The sequence below is a fragment of the Argopecten irradians genome, chromosome 5 (assembly GCF_041381155.1).
Source record: "Argopecten irradians isolate NY chromosome 5, Ai_NY, whole genome shotgun sequence".
Lineage (NCBI taxonomy): Eukaryota > Metazoa > Mollusca > Bivalvia > Pectinida > Pectinidae > Argopecten > Argopecten irradians.
In genome coordinates this window covers 27,063,240-27,088,289 of record NC_091138.1, presented here as the reverse complement: position 1 = coordinate 27,088,289, position 25,050 = coordinate 27,063,240, and the positions used below count along the sequence as shown (strand labels likewise).

Genomic DNA, 25,050 nt, shown 5'->3' with positions numbered 1-25,050 from the left:
CTTCTGTAACACAACCTGGTTTAGATTAATGCCTAAAAGCTGACATGTTTTTAATAAGTTAATTTACCTTCAAATCAAAACAGTATGAAACAAAAGGTTAATAATTTACAATTTTTGGTGAATTCATTTTTGTTTTACCATGATGAAGTACATGAAATTAAAAGTGACATTTAATATCATATCAATCAATATATATATCAATCCCAATATACAGTTATAAATAGAAACTCCTGAACCATTTATATACACATATTTATTTAAATCACAGAACCCTTGCACCTTCAAACGACCAAAACAAAACAAATTTTATTCATGTTATGTAAATAAATGTACATAATAATTTATTGCATTGGTCTATTTTATGGAAAGCATGCACACAATCCATAGTATATTGGGTTGTTATAGATTATAAGATTGTTTAATGATAAAAAGATACTATAAAACTCCTGAGAATAAAACGGAACTGTCCCTTTCACCACCACACAGCTCCTCAATCTAAATATATTGCTATCACCGTGCTCCAAACGCATGTCACAGCACTTATGTAAAGGTTAGCATTGTTTACACTAGGTTCACGAATGCGTGGTGGGGTACATATCTAGTTCATGGGTAAGGGTAGAGGACGGTAGGAAGTGAGAAGTGAAGCATCCCATAAACACACTACTAATGGTATTAAACAATCATGGAGTCAGATAAATACAGTTTCCAGACAGGAGTGAAAAACACATTCACAACCGTAGACTATGTGCTGTTTGGATTAATTCTTTCCGTTTCCGCATCCATAGGTTTGTTTTATGCCATCAAAGATCGTAAGCGCCAGAATACAAGGGAGTTCCTAATGGCGGGAGGCGATATGAACCCTCTACCTGTATCCCTATCGTTACTGGCTAGCTTCATGTCCGCCATAACGCTCTTAGGTGTCCCGGCCGAAATGTACAATTATACCACAATGTATTGGTGGATCGGACTTGGATACCTATTTGTTGCTTTTGGAGCCGCACACGTTTTTATACCAATATTTTACAAATTACGGGTAACAAGCGCTTACGAGGTAAGTAATATAGATGTAACTAAAAGGATAAAAGTAAATATTTATTGAGAAGTGTCGTTATTCTTATTTCTAATGCATACAACAATTTTGTTACAAGCAACTCGGGTTGCTCTTTTTGGCTGTCAACATCGCGTTAAGTAATAAAACAATTATAATTGTTTTATAATTGTCTCAAAAATGAGTCTTTGTCTGGTTTCAAGTTCCACAGATTATATTTCATCCACATATATGCATCTAAAGGTAACATGCAAGGCACAGTAAGATTTCGTTACCTTTTTGATATAAATGGCTTACATTATTATCAAAATGTTGTTTGTAACAGTAGTTTTGTTCTCGCCACAGTATTTGGAGTACCGGTTTAGCAAGGGGGTGCGGACAGCTGGGTCACTTACTTTCTCTTTCCAGATGGTTAGTCCTTCACCTTCTAATTTGAACAATTTATTTCAAATGTAGCGTGTGCTATTTTTTTCGACCTAATTTATAACATTACTGCGACATTGTTATATAGCAATATATGTTTTTGTTACTAATATAACACAACGGGGATCAACTGTTGGTAACCACGATGATCGCTTTGCTCTTTTTCACTTTGCTTTCCTCCTGTTGTAAAAATAAACATATAATACAAAATTAATAACCCTCCACACTCAAGACTTATATGAAATTTTATACTATAATTTCTTATTTTGAGTTCAGCAAGAATTGATGACTAAAGAAAAATAACAACGCAGGTAACATTATGAATGGATGGCATGATTTGAAAACTCAAAATTCAAAAAGATATGAAATTATCTATTTGCAATGATATTTGTTATCGAATTTTATAATTTGCTTTGTAAATATAATTACACGTACTTGTGTAATGTCCACTACACGTCTAACATTTAGTCCCCTAATTCTACATGCTTACAGTTGCTGTACATGGCCCTCGTGTTATATGCTCCATCATTGGCACTTAATGCAGGTAAGTATAGAGTATAGCATTCAGAATGAATTAAAATTTCAATTACTATGATGGAGATACCCAAATTAAAATTATGTCGAGTACTTTAAAACTAAACGAGATGTTTCAATGACACTTGGTCTCGGATTTCCTCCAAGGGGAATGGGTAAATTTACAATAGTTTACATATGGAAAACACATTTTTGGCAATTGTTTTTATTCAATTTCCATAAGATAACATTTTAGCGACATAACCAAATTGGGTCTGACTGACCTCCTGCTGTGGCTTCAGCGGTGGGGCCGAAAGAGGTTAAAATTTTTCAAAAAGTTCAGAAATCTTCTCTACTCACAGAAGTGATAGAAAGGTCTTAAAGCCCTTAATATGAAACATTATTATCATTTTGCCATTTTAAACACATGTCACGTTGGGATCAGGTTGGTTTGTACTATAAAGGTTAACATTATTTCTGGTCTACTTCAAGAGCCTGGTGTGTATAGGGGCCAAAATTGTAACATATTGTATCAGAACGCATGCTTGTGACCATTGTGCCCCGGGACCTCGTGTTCTGTGAAGACTTGTCAGTGCTGCTAAAATGAAATGTATTGATGATCCAAAACTGATTATAAAATGAAACAATTATTTTTCCACCAAACAGCATTTTTAAACCTAAGGTCAATTTGTTTGTTAACTAAACATTTTAATACAGTACATTAAACAGTATATAATAAACTGATAGACTTCTTTCCTCCATTTACAGTGACAGGGTTTACATTATGGGGATCTGTAATAGCTGTAGGAGCGGTGTGTACACTATACACTTGTCTGGTACGTACTACTATCTAACACAGCGGCTTCCAATCAGTAAAAGTCGCACTTTCTGGTAATTATGCCGTCATACAGTTTACACTTATGTTAATGGAAGGTGGGACGTATCGTCATCAAACGATACTACTTCATTGTCTTGAAACTGTCATTTATATAACGTCGACGTTTGTATTTTGTAACGTTGCAGCTGATTGGCTGATGTAATTCCGTTACAACACTTTTCCTTTCAGAAAACAATCGCTGACAATTTCACTGGATAAGATTGTAGTTTAAAATTGGACACATCTTTATTCCGTGGAGTTCTAATTCGAAGATATAGTGTGCTTCATAAACTGCTTTGTATCAAAATATCATATGCATAGACTCAAAACTAAACGCATCAATATTTTCTTACCTTCGTGCAAACTTCATGTCGTCTATGTGTTTTGACATTAACAGGGTGGCATGAAGGCGGTCTTGTGGACAGATACTTTCCAGGTCGTCATGATGTTTGCAGGACTCATAGCAATTTTAATCAAGGGAAGCATAGAGAGCGGCGGTTTGGCGTTGGCATGGGAGAAGGCAGAGAACAGCAGCAGGGTGGTATTTGATGAGTATGTATTATTGTAGATGGAGGTTATTGATTATAGAACATTTTTAGATAATAATTAAAATGTGAAACATATCCAGTGAAAATGGTTGTGACAATGACTGAAAATATCTAAAAAAAATAACAATCGGTAACATCCGCAACATAGATATGTGAACTTTAGGATTTCTATTACAATATAAAATATTATAAAACATTATATAAAAAAAACAACAAATAAACTTCCTGTTATCTCTTTATGTTTAATTACAGTTATACACCTTTCATTTATTTAATTTTATTTTTATAGTATTTTAGTCTTTTTATAACATCAAAAAGTCCTACCTTTTTAATACTGTGCCATTTGAATATGAACACAATTATGAAAATTTTGATGGATGCCATCTACTTTGTTTTACAGTTTCGACCCTAACCCGGCCAAACGACACAGTGTCTGGTCACTGGTGATTGGTGGAACATTTACGTGGGTCGCCATATATGGTGTTAACCAGGCCATGGTGCAACGCTGCTGCACGTGCTCATCACTCAAGAAGGCTCAGCTGTGAGTAGTCAGTAGTACTATCATGTATTGCTAGTATAAAATGTCAAACGATCTATTTTGTTTTGTTTTAAAACGTAGCATGTAATTAGTTATTTCCATTTCACTCCAAATAATGTTTCTTTCAGTAACAGTCATATGTATATGTGTAAGCGTACAATTCATGTTTAAATTTTATGAGAAGATGCAAAATACTTGATAAAGGCCACATGTTGTCTTACTCCCTGTATAGTATTACCATATTATGATATATCATTGACCCATATTGCATGGCTATTGTTGTTACTGAAGCAATGGATGCGTATGCTTACGGGACCAATGGTTCATTAAAAGTCCCTTACACATTTCCTTAAATCTGCGAAAATAAATGATTTTCATAAACTAGTAATTCATTTTGATCAGGTGTAATGGTATTCTTAATATGAATAGCTTTTATAGAGTTTAAATGTTTGTATGAAACGTAATAACGTGATGCCTTTGGTTTGACCACAGGGCTATATGGGTGAATTTTCCTGGACTGTGCCTAATCCTAATGTATGGATTCTACAGCCGTTGTGATCCCTTTAAATTCGGCCTTGTCCAATCATCGGATCAGGTAAATATTTTAATTGATTACTGTTTCTGTTGCTACCTTTTGTATTTATTGTTTGCGTGTTGACCATAGTCATGAAAATATGTTTTTCACATGTTTATCCGTCTCTAACCAAAGGTCATCTTCTTCTCAGTTACTTCCACTGTTTGTTATGGACGTGCTTGGTACTGCTCAAGGCTTCCCGGGATTGTTTGTCGCCAGTCTTTTTAGTGGAGCTCTCAGGTAAGCTTCAGTGGTATAACTCCGATAATCTTCAGTGACCCATCTCCTGTAAGCTTCAGCAGTAAGCCATAGTACATTGTATATCTAGAATACGCTCTGAACATTGTTTTATATTATAGGTCTTTTGATTTAAATTTGTAAATGGTAAGTTCCATGGTTACTTCTCTGGCTGGTCCATTATATATAAAGGAAAACATAAATGTTATGTACGTGTATATGGTATTATTGTTATATATGTTTCATTAGTATACCCCCATACCAATTTAAAAGGTTTCCATATTGTTACATCTCCACATTCTTATTATTATAACTCAGCTTAATGCAATTGTTTTACTTATATACTTAAGCCCCATTGTTATATAATTGTATAAATCGTTTCCATTGTTACATAATTTTATAAATCATTTATATTGTTATATAATTGTATAAATCATTTCTATTGTTATATAATTGTATAAATCATTTCCATTGTTATATACTGTATAAATCATTTCCATTGTTATATACTGTGAAACATGTAGTATTTCTTTCATGATTCGAACTTTAAAACTGTTTCGTGCGTATACATATTTTTGTAAGTGACTCCAATAATGCTTTGGATATACAAAGTGTATTTCATTATTTTTCAAATTCATGACAACCACAACAAAACAAAGTTCCTACAAAACCAAACGTTCAGATTATGCACTATCAGGCTAATCAGCCTATTTGCTGAGAAATATTAGCCTCAAAACTTGATTAGATAACAATTAGTATAAAATAGATTTATGTCATTTCTTTTGTTCCAGTACAATTTCCTCCGGGCTCAACTCTTTATCTGCTGTAGTGCTACAAGATATTATCAAGTCTTATTTTGTACCCGACCTTTCTGAGCAACGAGCAACACTTGTATCAAAAATTCTAGGTATAAATATTAAATTAATTTCATTTCTGAACAACGAGCAACACTTGTTTCAAAGGTTCTAGATACAAATGGATTTAATTTGCATTTTATTTCCATCAACAGCCATAAAAACAGTATCAAATATTTACTACCCTATTCCCTTCAGCTTTTAACTTACAATTTATGCCACGTATCAAAGTTTTTGACCAGTTATATCTTTCTTCTTTCGAGAACATGTGATATGTAAGGTTATTTACATGAACTACTATAGCGTAAAACTATTTATCTTCACTTCCTGTTTGGTTTGTTTAAAATTTATGGTTTTATACGGCACTGTGTCAATATTGACTAATCTCGTGAGTGACGGTATGGCATTGACAATGAGCATTAGTTGTCAGGATTTGAGGGAAGGTTATAAAATAACTTATAAATTTTGTCAAGTTAAAATAATTACTGAAATACATAGCAATGTACGAACACAGGAGTAGATATTTTCTTTGTTATGGAGATACAGTGTAACCTGGTTGATACGAACTCGGATAATTCGACAACCCGGCTTAATACGAAGTACTTTACCGGTCCCGACTGAATTCCCTCTTTCTCTTTGTATAACTCGGATAATTCAAATTCGGAAAACTCCAAGAACTTGGATAATACGAAGTAAATGTTGGGTCCGAAAGACAAAAATCATACATAAAAAGTTCTTATAACTCGAAATGAGAGTTTTTGAACAACGAGTTCTCCGAAAATACCTATTTTCTTTTTCATGAATCTGCTGTAGAACAGCATTTCATAATATATATCTCGGTTTTATTGTTATAATTTTGCAACTACCATCGGCGATTTTGACATCTCTCTTGTTCACATCATTTTATGACATGGAACTTGTCTATATATACCAAGTAAAGAGATCGTCAGTAGACATGAGAACTCGCTTAATTCGAACACCTGGATAACTCGAAGTTTTATCTAGGTCCCTTTGAGTTCGTATTAACCGAGTTCCACTGTATAACACAAGACGAAATAGAATCTATTCTAAACTTACCGCCAAATCCTCTCTAAAATTCAACCTACTCATCAAAAATCTCCAAATTCAAAATTGTCTTATCTAAGAAAGTAATGCGCACCTTAATCAGTTAGAACGGATGTTACAAATGGCGGCGTATTTTTTTTATTGTACTCGCATTGCAAGTGTTACAGCCTGGGCCATAACAACGATGAACAATCTTTTGAACAAATCAAAATCCGCGCTATAGGACTAGAAATATTACCATAACGCTTAGTCCTTCAGATAGGATATACGACCTGTGGTCCTTTTATTATGTAAATATTCTAGCATACGTGTGCAGCAACTAAACCAATGTTGTGACTCCAATGTATCTATGAAAGAGTTGTTGTTATATACATGATCTATCTCCCTACTAAACCAGCTTTGGTGTTCGGTGTGATCTGTCTCGGATTGACCTATGTAGCCTCGTTGCTGGGAGGAGTTTTACAGGTAAAATCGTTTTGGGAGGCTTATAATTTTATCTATTCATATATCATGAACCGAGGATGAACATTAACAATAGAATTGTCTATTATGTGCTTGTTCTCACTTTTTTGTATGTAAAGCTCTTATCGTATGTCTGGTTTAGAATCGGTTCGGAACTATATGCGCCATAGCAAACGTGTTTCAAACACAGCTTCTGCTGTAGTAATAACATTGTTATGTTGCGATTGAATTGGTTTCATGTTGTTATGCATATTTATATACGTGCACTGTAGACCCTAGAGATGCGAACTACACCGTTATCCACTACGTGGCATGATAACCTAAAGGGCAATTAATAAGAAATCAGAATGACATGATTATTTCACTTGTGATCTGATCAAGCAAGTAAAATTAGAAACGTAATACTTCTATATATACGGCAATCATTACCTTATCCAAGTGATAATAAGAGGATGTAGGATTTCTCTGATGCCCCACGCCATGTTCTTCTTTACCACAGGCTGCTTTGTCTCTGTTCGGTATGATAGGAGGGCCGCTCTTGGGACTTTTCATACTCGGAATGATGTTTCCGTGGGCCAACAAATGGGTAACTATTTCGTATATAAATAAAGATAAACACGCGTAATTCATAAAAATGACGACAAATATCGAAATTATATTATTTCTATTCTTTTTCCCCCATTTTTTTGTCTCTTTTTGAAAATGGCAATACATATCATTCATAAATACAATCTGTATTTCATTTTTTCCAAACATTAAATGGAGTGTGTATAGCATAAAAATTCACATTTGAAACAAAACGATGAAAGTTACACTGACAGTCGTTTGTACTCGTCGTTGCCAGGGAGCGTACGCTGGTCTTCTCTTTGGACTTGTGTTTATGTTCTGGATTGGAGTAGGTGCACAGATTTATCCTCCGTCCATCCCTAAGCCGCCTGTTAATACTGATGACTGTAACTGGAATCTCACTTCAGCACCAAATATATCCAGTGTATCCCAAGAACTGAATTTTACATTAAACGTTCCACCATCTATAGATAGGTAAGTTTTAAAAGCCCTCTACCTTTCCGGTCGAACGGCTTTTAATTTTTAAAATGGGAATGTAAAACGAGATTGATATTTTGCAGTCACAAAAGTTATTAGCTTCCTGTTGATACTTCACTTATTATCGCCTTCTGAACAATTTGATTAAAATAAATAACTTATGTTTTCCGCTGTCGTCCTAAATACCGCGCGTTAGTTGACTATCACTGCGCATGACGGCAGATCAGCGAAAGGAATCTTCACTGTTATCGTATATTTCGCAGGAAATCCTTTATTTGTCTGGTGTTGTAATCTTATCGATATTTATTTTCTAATGTTATTATTGTTTTTACGAAACTTTCAATTTTCGTCTCGGTAATGTAGTGGGTCATTAAGGCATTACTACTTCATTTATAATTTACCCAAAGGGGTCTCATGATAAAAAAATCTCACAAAAATTACTATAGACACATGTATATGGAGGTAGTAATCGACTCGTGAAAATGTGATTTTAAAATGTTGCAGTGATCCCGTCCATAAATTGTATACGTTGTCGTATATGTGGTACAGTGCCACAGCCGTCTTGGCTACTTGTGTGATGGGACTGATTGTCAGTGGTATTACAGGTGAGTCAAACGAAAAAAAAAAGTGATTTGTATATATGCTGTATTTGACACAATATCTAACATGACGGCACTTGTTACTATTGGTTTTTCTCTCCCTTTCGAAGGTCCCTAGTAGTTGTAAAAGCCACAAAGAAAGTATCAGTAATAGAATAACCAAATTATGAATTTTACTTTTGTGAAAAACCTCATCATCACTTGATATACATACTATTTTGCTACATTGGCATTATCATTAAGTTTTTTGTTTTCAGGATTTAATAAACCCAAGGAAGCTGACCCTCGCTTGATATGTCCGCTATTTGATATTCTCTTCCCATATTTACCAGAAGCCATCCGGAAACCAATGCGCTTCGGTGTAGACTATAGCCAACTGGAGGTATTAATTACCCAGAAAAATTTGTCCTTTAGTTTTATACAATGAACTATCTAAGCGTATTTGAATACATGTATATAGAGAATACATGTTTATTATCTTACGTTACAAGGTTTATATTGGTTTCGAGAATTGGGAAAGCCGAAATGACGAGGCTTTGCCGAGTCATCTCGGTTTTTCATGTCGAGCACCCAAATAAAACTTGTATTGTAAGATACAAACCGTGTATTCTGTTTATCCTGCCACTATTATGACATTCAAAACGAAGAATATTGCCAGTTATTTACTTGGTTTCGCCCAAAACGAGACGCTTCATTGATGCGGAGAATATTCATTCACTAATCCAAATGGGGTAAAGTAAGAAAATGTTCAGTCAGATGGGGAACAACTTCACGTGATCGTATTGACGGATAAAACATTTGGATAAAGCGCAAGTTTATCCGGCAGTAGTTATCCGTCAGAATGTGCGGTAGTTGCAGGATAAAAAGATATAAAGATGTTAATCGAGGGTTATTCTATCTAAAGGGTTCATTACTTTATATGATAGTCGTTACAGTTGTTCTATTGCACAATCTGAAAATCCTCTTGATTGAAATATAAGTACACGCATCACACACACAGATGTTCGTTTATAACATAAGCATGCTATGCGTTTCCCGTTATATTGGTATTTCAATTTTTATTATAGTTAATTAATCCATTTGACATCATTTGTGTTCCATTTTCAGACCATGCCAGGATATGGCGTCGAAGTGGGAGTGGAATTTGAAGTAAATGGTAAATTACCGCCGGACGGTAAAAACAACTTCCAGACGAGCTTTGATGAAATCAATGGGAAAGACCTCGGAAGCCGATCTGCTAGTCAGGACAGTGGCTTAGGACGAGAGAACTGTGACGGAGTTGGTAGCGATCAACTTACACACAGTCAAATACAGGAGTCCACATCATACGACACAAAGCTATGACATCAATGGAAGATTAATTGACGATTTTTCATTATCAATAAGCTCGACGGATTTCATCTAGCATCAAAATTTATGAATAACATGTTCGTCATCAAAACTTACAGTATTGCTTTTTATAGTCATCTGACCCTTCGGGTCAAGATGACGTATAGTCGTCATGTTTCGTCCGTCGTCGTTCGCCGTCCGCTGTGCGCCGTCCGCCGTGCGTTAACTTTTCACATTTTGAACTTCTCAGGTTTTACTGGTGGGATTTAGCTGAAACTTATAGGAAATGATCCTGACATGGTCCCGACAAAGTGTTGTTATTTTTACAAGTCGATCCGAAATCCAAGATGGTCGCCACAGTCGCCATCTTGAAAACACATGTTGAACTTCTTCTCAAGTTATGCCGGTGCGATTTGGCTGAAACTTGCACGAAATGATCCTGACATGGTCCCGACAAAGTGTTGTTATTTTTTGGGTCGATCCGAAATCTAAGATGACCGCCACAGCCACCATCTTGAAAACACATTTTGAACTTCTTCTCAAGTTCTACCGGTGCGATTTGGCTTAAACATGCACGAAATGATCCTGACATGGTCCCGACAAAGTGTTGTTATTTTTCGGGTCGATTCAAAATCCAAGATGACCGCCACAGCCGCCATCTTGAAAACACATTTTGAACTTCTTTTCAAGTTCTACCGGTACAATATGGCTTAAACTTGCATGATATGATCCTGACATGGTCCCGACAAAGTTTCGTTACATCTCTTGTTGATCCCAAATCGAAGATGGCTACCATGACACTATATCTAATTAATTTCCTATATGTTTATTGCCAAATTGTTTCAAATTATATTTCTGCAGTAACGTGAATCTTACTACCTCGAATTTGGTATTATAATTATAACATTTAGACCAATGAAGTATGAAGTATCAATAATCAAATAAAAACGACGATGTGATGATGATGATAATGTTGATGTGATGACGATGGTTATGGTGATAGTGATGTTAATGATGATCTCATTTTGATCAATTACATGTACAATGACAGTTTCAGCTTCATCTGCTCATTTGGCTTAGAATTACTGACAGTCTCGTTATTTCGCCACACTTAGAACAGTTTTTATTGAAGTTTTCATGAAAGGTCATATTGTGTGTAACTTAAATAGTTTGAAAGCTTCAGCAAAAGTTTGGGGAAATATATGAGAACATGATTGTGTTTGTACGGTTGTAACTGGCAACGAAATAAAATATTTTTTCTCGTTTAATTGTTTTTTTTTCTTATTAGTATTTAAATTAAAACATCTTGTTAGCAGGAAAAGGCGTATATATTTTTGCTATAAATCTAGAACTCGTTATACTAGAATTACCTGGTTAAAATGTCCTATTCTTTGTTAATCCAGGGAAAAGGCGTGTAAAAGACATACTAGAAACAACAACACAATTAACATCAGGGTTAGCTTAAGGATGTACACCTCCGAGAAGCCAAAACTGTTCTGTATTAAGCTTTTAATAGTTTTAAAAGACCATAGACAAAAATGAAGATAAGAATATGTCCGTATGCTCGTTTTAATCTATTGCCTATTTGACAAAATATTGGATCTCATGGGATTTGTACCGTTTTGACCATATACAACATAAATTCAAGCCATATTTTCCTTATTGGTTGTTTGATATGCATGAATGTTTAAAGAACTTAATTGTACAGTTGTCTTACAATTATAGCAAGTTTTTAACTTTGATAGGACTTATTTTTTATAATAGCAATACAAATATGATATGATATCCCTACCCTGCATTACGCCCGCATTACGCCCGCATCACCAGAAGAATTAGATAAACAAAAATCAGGGGCGTAGGAAGCGGGGGGGGGGGGCAAACTATCTTTTTTTGCCCCCCCCCCCCCCCCCCTTTCGCAGACTGATGAAATGTTCTAAAAATATCAAATTTGAAAGAAAAATGGGTCCTCCTGCACATTTTTCGTTCTTCATTCTAAAAAATTTTCCGCTGCGCGGCGCATTTCCTAAAACGTTCAAGCACATAATGTTCAAACTTTTAATAGCAGAAATTCAATACACATGAACTACACTGAAAATGTCCATTAAGGGATTCTACGTACTACATTTGTATTTCAAAAAATATCTCTTAAAAGATTATACTTTGCTTATATGTCTTAGCAAGACAATTAATTCATTATTATTTTGAGTTCAGATCGAGCAGGGTTGCACAATGATATAACGACACAATTATCACAATTATCATTTCTAAATGCATGTTACTTTAAATCGAAAAATTACCATGGTAAGAACGCTTTTAAATCATTAAAATACATCGTAAAACTCATCTCAGCCATTCTAAATCGTAATATTTTTTCCCGGGGGAGACCCCCGGACCCCCCAAACACCAAAATCTCGCGCCTTCGGGCGCTCATAAATTCATCCAAATGCATCGTAAAACTCATCTTAGCCATTCTAAATCGTAATATTTTTTTCCCGGGGGAGACCCCCGAACCCCCCAAACACACAAAATCTCGCGCTCGCAAAATTATCTAAATACATTGTAAAACTCACCTCAGCCATTCTAAATCGTAATATTTTTCCCGGGGTCGACCCCCAGACCCCAAAATCTCGCGCCTTCGGCGCTCACACGCTAATTTGGCCAATTTGCGTATTCGTTAATTTCCTTTTAGCGACCCCACTGTCAATAAATGTGTACAAGGATTATATTTAATGATATATAAAAAAAGTATATAAAGTATATATGGTTGTGTGTTGAATTAATCTCCTCCTGTAGGTGCGGCGGGGGGTTCAACAAACCATCTCATTTTCAGTGGCGTAGGGAGATGAAACGTAATGGGGGGGGGGGGGGGTTACAAAATATTGAGGACCTTTGCCCCCCCCCCCCCCCCCCATTACGTTTCATCTCCCTACGCCACTGAAAATGAGATGGTTTGTTGAACTAATTAAACCCAAAAATCGACATACGAATTAGGGAGGCTAAAACTGAGAAGATTGCTAGGAGAAACAGCGATGTTGTGAATGAAATAAAGAAATGTTTCCTGGAACTCTTTAGGACAACATCACCAACAGATTTCGGTGAACTTGTTTAGCCTTCATTGCCAGAAAAAACGACGATGTTGTGAATCAGAGTTTTGGGACTCCTTTAGCCAATATTTTCTGAATCAGAGTTTTGGGACTCCTTTAGCCAATATTTTCTGGAATTCCATTCAGATCGCATCATCAAAAGCAACATAAATGCTGAGAGTGAACTCAGTGAAATGGTTATGCCCGCAACGGCAACAGAAACAGATGTTAAAAATGAGATGATTTCGTTGAATCTAACGAGTCCGCATCGAAAGAAGAAACGGGGATGTTGTGAATGAGACATTTTCTTTCTAATATACAATCTGAAACTCCTTAAACCCGCATAACAAGGAGAAACAGTTATTTTGTAAATAAGACAATATTTTCTGGATCTCCATTAAGAACACATTGCCAACAGAAACAGATATGCTGAAAGTGATAGAATTCCGTAGAGCATGTTCAGCCCTCATTGACAGACGAAACGATGATGTTGTAAGTAAGATAATTCTGTACCTCAATTAAGAACACATTGCCAACGGAAACGGATATGCTAAAATTGAAATGATTTCGTTTAAGTAGTTACGCCAGCATCGCCATCAGAAACAGAGATGCTAATCATTTCGTTGAACCTGTTGCGTCTGCATTGAAAGAAGAAACGGAGATGTTGTTAATGAGACATCTACAAAAACCCCTTAAGACAATATTTTCTGAAACTCTTCATGTATTAAGAACACATCCCCAACAGAACTCCCTAATCCGTTGGTTAAGCTTGCATCAACAGAAGAAACAACTAGTTTGCAAATGAGATATTTACAAAAAACCCTTTAGACAATGTTTTCTGGAAATCCAATAGAAACAGCGATGCTGAGAGTAAGATGATTTTGTTCAGCGTTCATTGCCAGAAGAAACGAAGATGTTGTAAATGAGATATTTTTGGAACTCTCTTAGACAATATTTTCTTGAACTTCATCACCACAGAAACAGAGATGCTGAAATTGAAATGAATTCGTTGGAGTGGTTTTGCACGCATCGGCGACAGAAAAAGAGATGCTAATGATATTTGTTTTTGAACTTGTTGAGTCTCCGTCGAAAGATGAAACGGTGATGTTTTTAATGAGATATTTCTTGGAACTCCTTAATCCGATATTTTCTGGAACCAGGAGAAACGAAAAGCCCTTAAGACAATATTTTACTGACCATTAGGAATGAGTGTGACCGCCCAAATGTAACAGAGGCGGCTTAACTACTTCTAAACCATAAACTCAGTTCATAGTAAGGAGCTTATAGCCCTAAACATTCGAAATGATCAGGTCACGAGGCTACTAAGTTGCAGCATCCGCACATGATTATAACTTCCTTCGACACGTACAAATGTACAGTCGGGTAATGCTACCATCAGGAGACAACCAAGCGAAGTAAAATAAGAAATCACAGACACAACATTGATGACAATGGTCACATTTCAACAAGTATTTGTCACCAAAGCATATTTTTATCCCGGTAGTAGAAACACATAGACTGGGACTTAGATTATATCGAACTTTTAGTCATTATTAATAATATATTTTCTTTTGAACCCGACACTTTTTAGTTGTATAATAAGGATAAAGTTAATAACGTTTTATAATATATGAACCCTTATTTTCTTTTGTTGATTTACTGACCTTCAAAATACGGATCATGCGGCTTTGAGACAATGTTTTCTGGAACTCCAAAGTATACGGAAATGTCATGACGAGAGACAAATAATCAAATCATTTCAAACGATTTATTTTAAAGATATTTTTTTTTTAATTTTTAATGTTATGGCACAGGAGAGTATATAAAAGAGGAAGCATCAGTTATATAGGGTCGTGGCCAAGTACCTGGCTTTTGACATGATATACAAAACTCGGTAAAATTATTTAAAAATGACGTTGGTGTTTCTGAATATAAAAAGGAGACCTTGCTTATCATAGTTCACTAGCAAGAAGGGCTGTAGCCATGGCGATCCAATCGATACATCTTTAGAAGAAAATTAGCTCCAAGTGGAAAAGTGCATTTGATCAAATCATTAATTGACTGTTACGTATCATACTATGGTGTATGATGACTGGATATTTGGCGAGAACTGTTCGCCTGTCAGTATTGTTCATTTTAGGCAGGTTTACATTCAAGCAAGGAATTGTTAATTAACTTTTTCGTGGCTGAAAATTTCGCAATTCAGTTTTTAAAACAATTTCGCGGAAATGAAAATTGATTAGAATTTCACTTTCGCGAATTCATTTGGGTCACAAAATTCGCGAGAGTAACTCACATACGAAAGTAGGCCTATAGGCTGCATTGTTTACAAAAGACCTCTCTGCGGAAAAAGATTGACAAACCGTGTGTACGGTTTAATAAATATAGTTCCATGTCCCTTCGCTGGCTTTGTAATTTTTAAAACAACATATGGTATTTTCAAATACATCGTTCCCGGATGAAAAAAACCTGAGGCATAAAATTCTGTTGACACCGTTTTAATCTAACTAATGTTTGGAAGAGTAGGATTCCTCACGTTTTGTGTTTCTAGGTCACAAACAATAGTTCATTGTGAAAGGAAATGCCATGGATTTAATGGTAAGATATCTCCAATTTCTGTAAAGTATTGATAATGAAGCATTTGCATTGTTACATGTAGGACTGTACAGAGTCTAAATGTTGGAATACATCATAAGATGGCGGTGTCAGCCAACACATGCTTGCTCAACTCTAGCTCATGTAAAGTTCTATCTACTGGTCTACAATGCCTATGTTTGCACTCTTACATAATGGTAATGGTAATTATTCAGTTAGGCCTACATTAATGTGGAAAGTTCTTGACCTACAAAAACTGTAGGATACCGCATGTCCATATAGAGTCGTGCCTCGTTTTGAAAGTGAAAGTAGATTATTAAACCCCAATGTCTATACATTACGAAGGTCGGTACAGAAACAGGAGCGGATTCAGGTTTTGAGGTTAGAGGGGGCATGTAACCAAGCAAATCAGGCGAGGGGTCTGGGGACCGCCTAGGCCCCCAGAAGCTCTAGAATAAATGGTGCAAAATCCTGCATTCTGAGGATTTCATGAACACATTTTCCAGAAAATAATTGAAGCCATTTAATGATGTTTATTTATGGTTTTCGTGTCAAGTGTCATATTTTTTTTTTGAAGTTTTGATTTAATTTTTTACTTACAGAATTGCAATATCAAAATCTTAATATTTATATGGACATAAAGCGAAGAAGGGTGGGGGTCTGGGGGCCGCCTAGGCCCCCAGAAGCCCTCGAATAAATGCTAATAAATCCTGCTTTCTGAGGACTTCATGTACACTTTTTCCAAAAAATAATTGAAGCCATGTAAAAATGTTCGTTTATTATTTTTGACGTCTAATGTCATATTTTGAATATAAAGTTACAGAATTGCACTGCCTAAAATCTAAATATTTCTAGAGGCACTAAGCAAAGAAAAGGATGGGGGTCTGGGGGCTGCCTAGAACGAATATACGTACCCGGCCTACTATGCATTTACATATTATTTTTTTCCAAAACAAACATAAATACCATGCTTACTATCTACCGTACCGCTCACAAAACGTCAAAATCACATTTTGTGAACTTGCCGTATAAATTCCCTTCTGAAATTTCATATGTATAATGTAAACAAATAATGCCTCGATGAGAATTTGATATTTTATGTGGTTCGTTTTTATTGCCTAGTAGGTAAGCTATATCAAACAAGTACGATAAAATGTAAAACAAACGTTTTATAATGGTTTACATAATCATCACACTTTGCTCCATTTGCAGCAATAGGGAACAATTGTAGCTCTAAAGAAGACACCATTTTCAGTCTAAAATACTCTTGAGCTACAATATTGCAGCTAGGGGTCGCCTATTGAAGGTTTTTATAGGACTAATAAAAATGTATGTGAACTTTTTTTACGATATAAGCTTTTACTTTTATACATTATCTGTCAGATTAGATAATTTATTTTTACTAACATACACAATCTTCATAATTCGTGTATTGGACAATGACAGAAAAGTAGGCTAGTGGTCTGTCTATGGCCAGACGCTGCCTGGAATTATTACTATCATCCTGTTTTCTAATAGGGAGCCTTTTGTCATGTGCATTAATTTTTTAACATCGTTTGTCCCATCTTATAACATTATCGGTAAGATATGTTTTTGTTGAAACAAAAAAGGAAGGCATCTGGCCATGGTGTGCACCCAGACCCCTAGAAGCTCTCATTTTCTGTCGCATTTGGTTCTCCATTTGGTTTGATTTTCCACTTTTTTCTTTACACACATTTTCTTAGGACAAATAAAAAGCTTCTAGAAGCATTCGACGTCAGTAGTAATCTTGTAACTGGCGTTTTGAAAGTACGCACACATTTGTGAATTTATAGTCGGATTTAATACAGGACTTTAATGCTGAATCAAAAATGTGTAATATGTCATTTACAACCTGGAGAACAAGGGCATGGCATATAGTCAACCAGCGAAGACTCATGGCCAGCTACAATTCCTTATACCCGCCCCCTCCTCCTTTTCTTTTATTTGCTAAGGATATCGAGATATAACCTGTCAATATTGAATATTAATGACAATAAATTATCTAATATATTGGGATTTTATCGGTTTTTTTTAGGAAAAAGTAAATACTTGAAGGGATTTACATTGTACCTTTTAAGCGATGGAGATAAAATCTTATGTTCATGCATGTATGTACCACAAAGTCGAATACATTTAGATTTTAAAATGATAACATCAAACGGTAAAAAGTAGGAAATGGAGCTTTCTGTCTAATTCTCACTCTTTATCTCATTCCTTATTTTTTTCCCTTTTCATTTCTCCCTCTATTTTTTCTTTCTTCCTTCTTTTCCTTCCCTCCCCTCTTTCTTTTTCCCTTCTTTTTCCCTTTTTTTTTTTTTTTTCTCTCTCCTATTTTAGGGGGGGGGGGGGGGGGGGGGGGGGCGTACGCCGGGTCCGCCCCCCCCCTTGGATCCGCGCCTGAGAAATAGGTCCCTTGTCAAATTTATACCAAGGGAATAATGATTCCCGTTCGATAATCTGGCGAATATCTTTTATATTTTGAAATATTTTGTTCAACTTTGGAAACTGTTTTGTTATCTTTTGTCATTTATTAATAAAGTAATGGTAGACAATTTTGCGATTGCCACAAGAAATCTATCTATTTTTTCCCTTTTAAAAATGAACAGATTAGTCTAAGAGTTCATTGAAAGCAATCGGAGCGACCGAAGGGAGATGTGTAATGCTCGATGTCGTTCAGGTTGCATCGAAAGTTGTGTCTTGTTTTAATTGAATTGAAGAAGTTGTTCACTATGGCCTTCATTAAAACAGTTTACATAAACTTTGGACCCACCAAAGTGCCCGTAGACAATGTTGAGTACGATTTTGCCGATTTGTCTACAGACACTCTGGAGGGTCCAAATTTATATTAACTGTAGATTACTATCAGATCCCTCTTCATTAGGGATGCAAAAATGTTTTAGTAATATTTTGCTTATTGGTTGTGAGGCATCATTATAACTTCACTGAATTGTATGTCCCTTATCAGAATGGTGTTACAGTATATTTAAAAAAAAAATTATGTAGACAGTTGAAGTCTAGAGATCCATTGTACCGTAACCTTTTAAAGTGTCCGCTGATGTTCATACAAAGACTCTGCAACTCACCTTCACACAAAATCGTATCCTAGCTAGAATGCCTTCCGTGATGTGAATAATTTTATTCATTTATTTTTCAGACCACGCTTTGAGCAAGAAATCATACTGGAACTCCCAGTACCAACCTAAGAAAATCCGTGCTATTGATTGGCTTGCTCCTGCTGACGTCATTGCTGATCATGTCATCAGTAAAGTGGGAATTTTGCCAACCAGCGACTGTCAATCATTCATTCACCTTCTGGACTTAGGATGTGGGACATCCGATGTCCCTCTTTGTCTCGCGCAGTCACTCGGTGTTCCTCTACACCTGGTTTGTCTTGACTATGTTCCGAACGCAGCTCGTTGGCAAACTGAGAAACTTGCCAAGAGCTCCCCGGTGAATACACTGTCGACACACGCGTGCATCACTGGTGATGTACGTGCTTTACCGTTTAGAGACAAAACTTTCCATGTGGTCCTTGAGAAAGGGACATTGGACTCGCTGCTGAAGGACAGAGGTATGGCGCGTCAGTCCTGTGACAGGATGATGGCCGAGTGTATACGGGTCCTCCGTACGGAGGGTGTACTACTACAGATTACGGACGAGGATCCAGATTTACGTATACAGCTACTGGAGGACACTTTCTCAAGAATTCAAGTCAGTGCTCGTGTATCATACACACAGATCGACACCCAAGGGCAGGAGTGCTTTATGTACGCTGTGACACCAAAGTCTTCTCACAAGTCATAATTGGGACAATGTTTTCAAAAGTTTTATATCTTGCTTATAACGAAATTATTTGAATTTAAAGAAAATAGATTTGTGTTATATATTCCAAACTATTGCATGTGATAGAAAAAATGTAGATGTTTTGTTTATTGAACCTCGTCAGAGATGATAAACAGTGTTTCTATGATTCATGAATACATTTAATAAGTGAACCATAGGAAGCGTACGTCTTCCTCTTGTAATATACAATACGGTCTATTCAGCGTGGAAGATTGTTAATCTTAGGATGATTTCGATGCGATGAGATAATGCCATATGTATTCTGTTATTGCCTTGGCGAAATAGCTTACTTGGACTAACAAACGACCAATTATATTTTTCCTTACTAGTTATGTCTCAAATTGCAAATAAAAGTCTCCCAGTTAACAATGTTCTTTATTGCACGTTCTGATTCCGCGGCCTGGCATTTACACGTTGTTTTGGGTAAAACGTTTGAGGTGGACACCATCATCTGATTCATCTTTTGATAAACCATGTCATGTCATTCCCCATCATTTCATACTCTGTGGTCTAACGTTTGCCTTCATGGCGCTTATGATGGCGATGTCCTGTATGAAGTTTGGTAGAGCGCCGAATAGGTTACTGAGAACACACATGATCTGTCCAGGCACGTAACGACTTTTTGGGTGCATTGCCACGACCGCATGCTCTAAACAGTCGATGACCTCGTGTGTCCTCTTAGAAGACAGTGACAAGTGTGTCTTTAGTGTGGCCTGGAACGTCCGGAAGTACTGCTCGCCATAGTCTTCGCGAACCTCTTGTGAGGCAGTTTCCCAGGACTGCTCCGCTTTGGCCATCTGCATTGACCGCTCTGCCATTGGCGTCCTGTGGTATGCAAATAAGAAGAACAGATATTTCGTGCCATCTACATACGTGCGCCCGTCGGTCAAGACGAACAATTTTGCATATATCATAAGAGTACCTGAAGTGTTATTTGTATTATTTTTTTTATATTACTTTCCTTTAAAATGTATGTATAAATGTCATACTAAAATGACTAAGGTCGCTTGAAAAAGAGTATCAGCATCGCCTTTCTAGGCTATTGTCGAAGGCAAGTTAAAAAATCCCCAGATATTTGATTAATATATACTAGATAGATGTGCAGTTTCAATTCAATTCAATTCTTTTATTACTTTCGGCCATTCGGCCTATCAGTCATACAAATATTGAACATAAATTTCAGCATGACATATACAATACTATATCATATAGAGAATGTAATATAAATGTATAGTTACAACATGTACTTTTATCTAATAAATGAATCATAATGACTACATATCAGTCTATACCTTGATTATTTCTTAGTTTTGATGCCTCGTATATATATTTTCCTAATGAACGTAACTCCTTTATATTTTTCACTCTTAATAACTCAATTAATTTAAATACAGATGGGTTTTTCCAGTAGTAACTCTTAATATATTTTTTTTCTGACATTATTGTATTTGTTACATTGCAGGATAAAATGATATTCGTCTTCAATTTCTCTTGAATCACACATACTACAAAAACGTCTTAATCTTGGAGTATTATTATATCTACCAGCTTCAATAGCTAAACAGTGTGAAGATAAACGCAACTTGGTAAGACAAACTCTATACCGTTTATCAATATATTTCGTGAGATAAAAAGGCAAGGTAATATTATCAACAAAACATATTTATATATATATGGCATTTTGGAGATGCCTCCAATAAAGAATGTAAATGTTGTTTGGCTTGGTCAAAAATTCTAAGCTTAATCATTGGCAAAATGTTATTACTACAATTTCCATATAGTTGCTGGTTTTCCCAAACATATCCAAAACCAAGTGAAAAAAGTTCATTTTTAACAGCAGTGACCCAATTAAAACAATTTCTTGTGTTACCATTTCTTAGAAATTCATATGATCGATTTAAGATACAATTTTTTGAATTAATTAATTTAAACCAATATTTGATAATTCTAAATTTCCTGTAATATTCCAATGGATATCGTCCTAACTCACAGTAAATCATAGAATTTGTGGTAGATTTTTTAACGTTAAGTATTTGTTTGCAAAAATGAGTATGAACCTTTTCAATGTCCTTTGCTTTTGACGAGCCCCATACTTCACAACCATAGTTTAAGATACTCCCTATATATGTATCAAAAAGATGTAGCATAGTTACAATATTTAATTTCATATTGTTAGATTTTTTAAAGAGGGCAAACATGGCTTTGCGGCCTTGATTTGATAATTGGCTTTGGATACTTTGAAATTTATTATTGAATTTCAAACATACTCCTAAATATGTGAATTCATTAACACAAACAAGATCCCTGCCTTGATATGTCCATTTCTCGTTAGCATGTACAGCACCACCTTTTCGGAAAACAATAACCTTTGTCTTTTCTATATTAACAGCTAGTTTCCATTTATTAGAATACCTTCCTAGGTTATCTAGTAAATCTTGCAAACCCTGAACAGTCTCCGAAAATAACACCATATCGTCAGCATAAAGCATCAGAAATAAACTCAGATCTTGAAAGTCATATTGCGAATTACAATGAGATATGAAGAAGGATTCAAAATCATTAACATATAAAGAAAAAAGTATTGGGGAGAGAATTTCTCCTTGGAAGAGACCGATTTTGTTATCAAAAAAGTCTGAGATTTGACCATTAAGACTTACACATGATTTCACATGCCCATATAAGGATTTAATCAATTTGAGGAGTTTCCCTCGTATTCCTAACTTTGACAATTTAAACCATAAATGTATACGATCTACACGATCGAACGCTTTTTGAAAGTCACTCGGTTCCTATGATACCTTAGAAATAAATAGTTTTTGATCAGCATATATCACGTACCTGTACATGTTGGGTTCTATAGTGATGACCTTGACCTTGAACTTCGCCATTTCCCGTCTAAGACAGTCTGAGAATCCAACCACGCCATACTTCGTTGCAGAGTAAGCGGTGAATCCCGGAAGGCCAACTCGACCTACGATATATAATCACATCTAACTTGATTGTAGACAAAATGAAAACCACATGACATACTTCAGGGATAAATGTCTGTAATGTTGTCGTTCTAAGATCTACATACGTTAAATTAAATAATTCATCTAAATTTTCATAGAATAAGTATATAGTAAACCTGTATCGTCGTAGTCACAGTGACCTATAATTACCTGCTAAACTGGCGACATTGACCACGCGTCCTTGCGTTCGCCTTACCAATGGAAGGAAAGCCTTCGTTACTCGTATGGTTCCAAGAAGATTGACCTCCAGTGACCTTTGGTACATGTCCATTGAACACCACTCGCACTCCGTAAATACTGCTATCCCCGCGTTATTGATCAGGCTCCATAGTCCCCCTACAGATAAAATACAAATTAGAAGTACATGTATATCATAATCATCCTTATCATTCTTTGTTCCAATCAGTTAACTTAATATTAGAAACCTTGTGAAGCCTAGCAATAAGATGTGTCATAACGGTGGTTAATGGTTTACTAAAAGATGTACGCATTTATGAACTCGAAAATTTTTAAGAGTTTGGCGACAATGAGTCATCGTTACCAATTCGGAAACATACAATACGGCATGTACAAAAGGTTGACTTCCAGAAATTATTTGGAAACATGCATATATATATGATTTGTACCATGTTCTTGTGTCCGAAGAGTCACAAACTTCAAAGCCTCTTGAATTTGGTGGTCATTTGTGACGTCAAGCTGGACAATCTGCACACGGGACGTCTCTCCTACCAGATTTTTTGCGGCTTGACCGTTGGCGTCTAAACAGCCGGCTAAGACAATAAATCCCAGAACATCGAGACGCCGTGCCAACATGTTACCGAACCCAGTATCGCATCCTGTGGGATAAGGACTTATTTGTTATTTCTCATAAAATGTAATAGTATAATTTAAACATGCACACGATCTCAATGCTTTTGAACAATTGGAAGATTACTCCTATATTTATCAGCTGTTGGTCATGATTAACTTCGCAAGCCAAGGGTATTCAGTAAGACACGTGTGCTCTCTTTGAAAGAGTATCGTACTGAATACCCTTAGCTAGCGAAGTTGGAGTCATGATATGATAATCGGGAGTCGATCACGCAAAATAAACAGAAATTAGGTCGATGACACTAATTAAAAATGATAATTCAGTAAGCAAAATGTGTCTGCAAGATAATGACAACACGTGTTCCATGGCATGTCCGACATTTGTTTTCAAAAGTGTAATGTTCACAACAGAAATGTATTTGAAAATATAAGGGCATTTTCATTCTGCTAAATTGGTGAATATAAGGATGCACGAATTATACACATTTCTATATTTAAATGGGTTCTATTTTTTTTATTAAAAAGACACTCCTTATGCACGTTTGTCATCCTCGATATACCAGGGATTACTATATTACGTACCGTTGTAATATCCACTCCTGATAACAAGTTAGGCCTCTAATTTTTTTCACAATTCAAACTTTAAATTTTCTAAAGTTACTTGAAAACTATTAAAAAGATTTGAATTAACTTAGTTAATTAGGCTTTAAATGTTTGAGTATTTGCTTCATAAAAGTACATTATTAAATTGCACTGGAAATAAATAATATTAATCATTGTGCTTATTTCATATTTTATTATTTTTTCAAGAATTTGAATTCTTCTTTGCCTGGTGTTTGACAACTTAATAATCTTACCATCCGGGTTGAGATTCTCCTGTCTCATCCCAAAGGGTTTGACTGATTCTATTGATCAGAAAGCCTGATGTCGAGTAGCTTGTTTTTACCTTAGGGTGAAATAGAAAAATATTGCGGATATCTCTGTCCAGGACAAGAGAAAATTTGATTACATTTTTTACATTCGTGCGATACAATATGCAAAGTAAATATATAAATTCAATGCTGTAACAATCCGCGATACTAATCGTAATGGGGTAGTATTTTCCCACTTCACCGTGTTTATCGATCTTACCTGTGATCAAAACAACTCTCCCGTGTGATTCCACTTTCTTTGATCTTTGAAAATGTAGAGACAGGAATATGTAAAGTCCCGAACAACAAATCATGAACACAATGAATAAACAAATGTAAATCATTGTATAGTCGTGCATGATGTACATGTACATAATTGTAGGTGTCGGTGGTCGGAAGCCGAAAGTGACGTTAACTTTGACCTGTGTTATGATCGATTAGTTACAGTGTTGACGAAGAAATCTTGTTGTGTAGTCACCTGTCATGACATGAACATATATATACAGTAAATCCATTTTGATAAATTAAAATGATAGATCTAGTTGTCGTGGTCAAATCATTATTTAATTAAAAATGATTAAAATGAAAAAGAAAATGTATAACGTAACTAATTGATTTTGGCCAATTATTAACGAGGTCTCGGTATTTAATTTACCGTTCTTGTC

At 35.7% G+C, this 25,050-nt stretch overlaps 3 protein-coding genes across 3 annotated transcripts; 2 read left to right on the top strand and 1 right to left on the bottom strand.

The window, feature by feature from the left end:
* Window positions 1-465: 465 nt before the first annotated feature.
* On the top strand, window positions 466-11,379 carry LOC138323388 (sodium-coupled monocarboxylate transporter 2-like). Its single transcript, XM_069267972.1, has 15 exons — window positions 466-1,051; window positions 1,394-1,459; window positions 1,964-2,015; window positions 2,753-2,820; window positions 3,259-3,413; window positions 3,810-3,950; window positions 4,440-4,542; window positions 4,673-4,761; window positions 5,550-5,665; window positions 7,075-7,142; window positions 7,639-7,725; window positions 7,984-8,180; window positions 8,688-8,788; window positions 9,040-9,164; window positions 9,890-11,379. The coding sequence occupies exons 1-15, from the start codon at window positions 683-685 to the stop codon at window positions 10,124-10,126; spliced, it is 1,974 nt and encodes a 657-aa protein (XP_069124073.1). The 5' UTR covers window positions 466-682; the 3' UTR covers window positions 10,127-11,379.
* Window positions 11,380-15,640: 4,261 nt separating this feature from the next.
* LOC138323387 (citrate synthase-lysine N-methyltransferase CSKMT, mitochondrial-like) lies at window positions 15,641-20,022 on the top strand. The gene is made up of 2 exons (XM_069267971.1): window positions 15,641-15,792; window positions 18,965-20,022. Exons 1-2 carry the CDS (start codon window positions 15,705-15,707, stop codon window positions 19,612-19,614), a joined length of 738 nt encoding a protein of 245 aa, XP_069124072.1. The 5' UTR covers window positions 15,641-15,704; the 3' UTR covers window positions 19,615-20,022.
* A 122-nt stretch (window positions 20,023-20,144) lies between these two features.
* Window positions 20,145-25,050, bottom strand: LOC138323386 (17-beta-hydroxysteroid dehydrogenase type 6-like). The gene is made up of 5 exons (XM_069267970.1): window positions 24,606-25,050; window positions 23,291-23,500; window positions 22,815-23,000; window positions 22,492-22,624; window positions 20,145-20,478 (listed from the first exon to the last, which is right to left on the bottom strand). The coding sequence occupies exons 1-5, from the start codon at window positions 24,757-24,759 to the stop codon at window positions 20,145-20,147; spliced, it is 1,017 nt and encodes a 338-aa protein (XP_069124071.1). The 5' UTR covers window positions 24,760-25,050.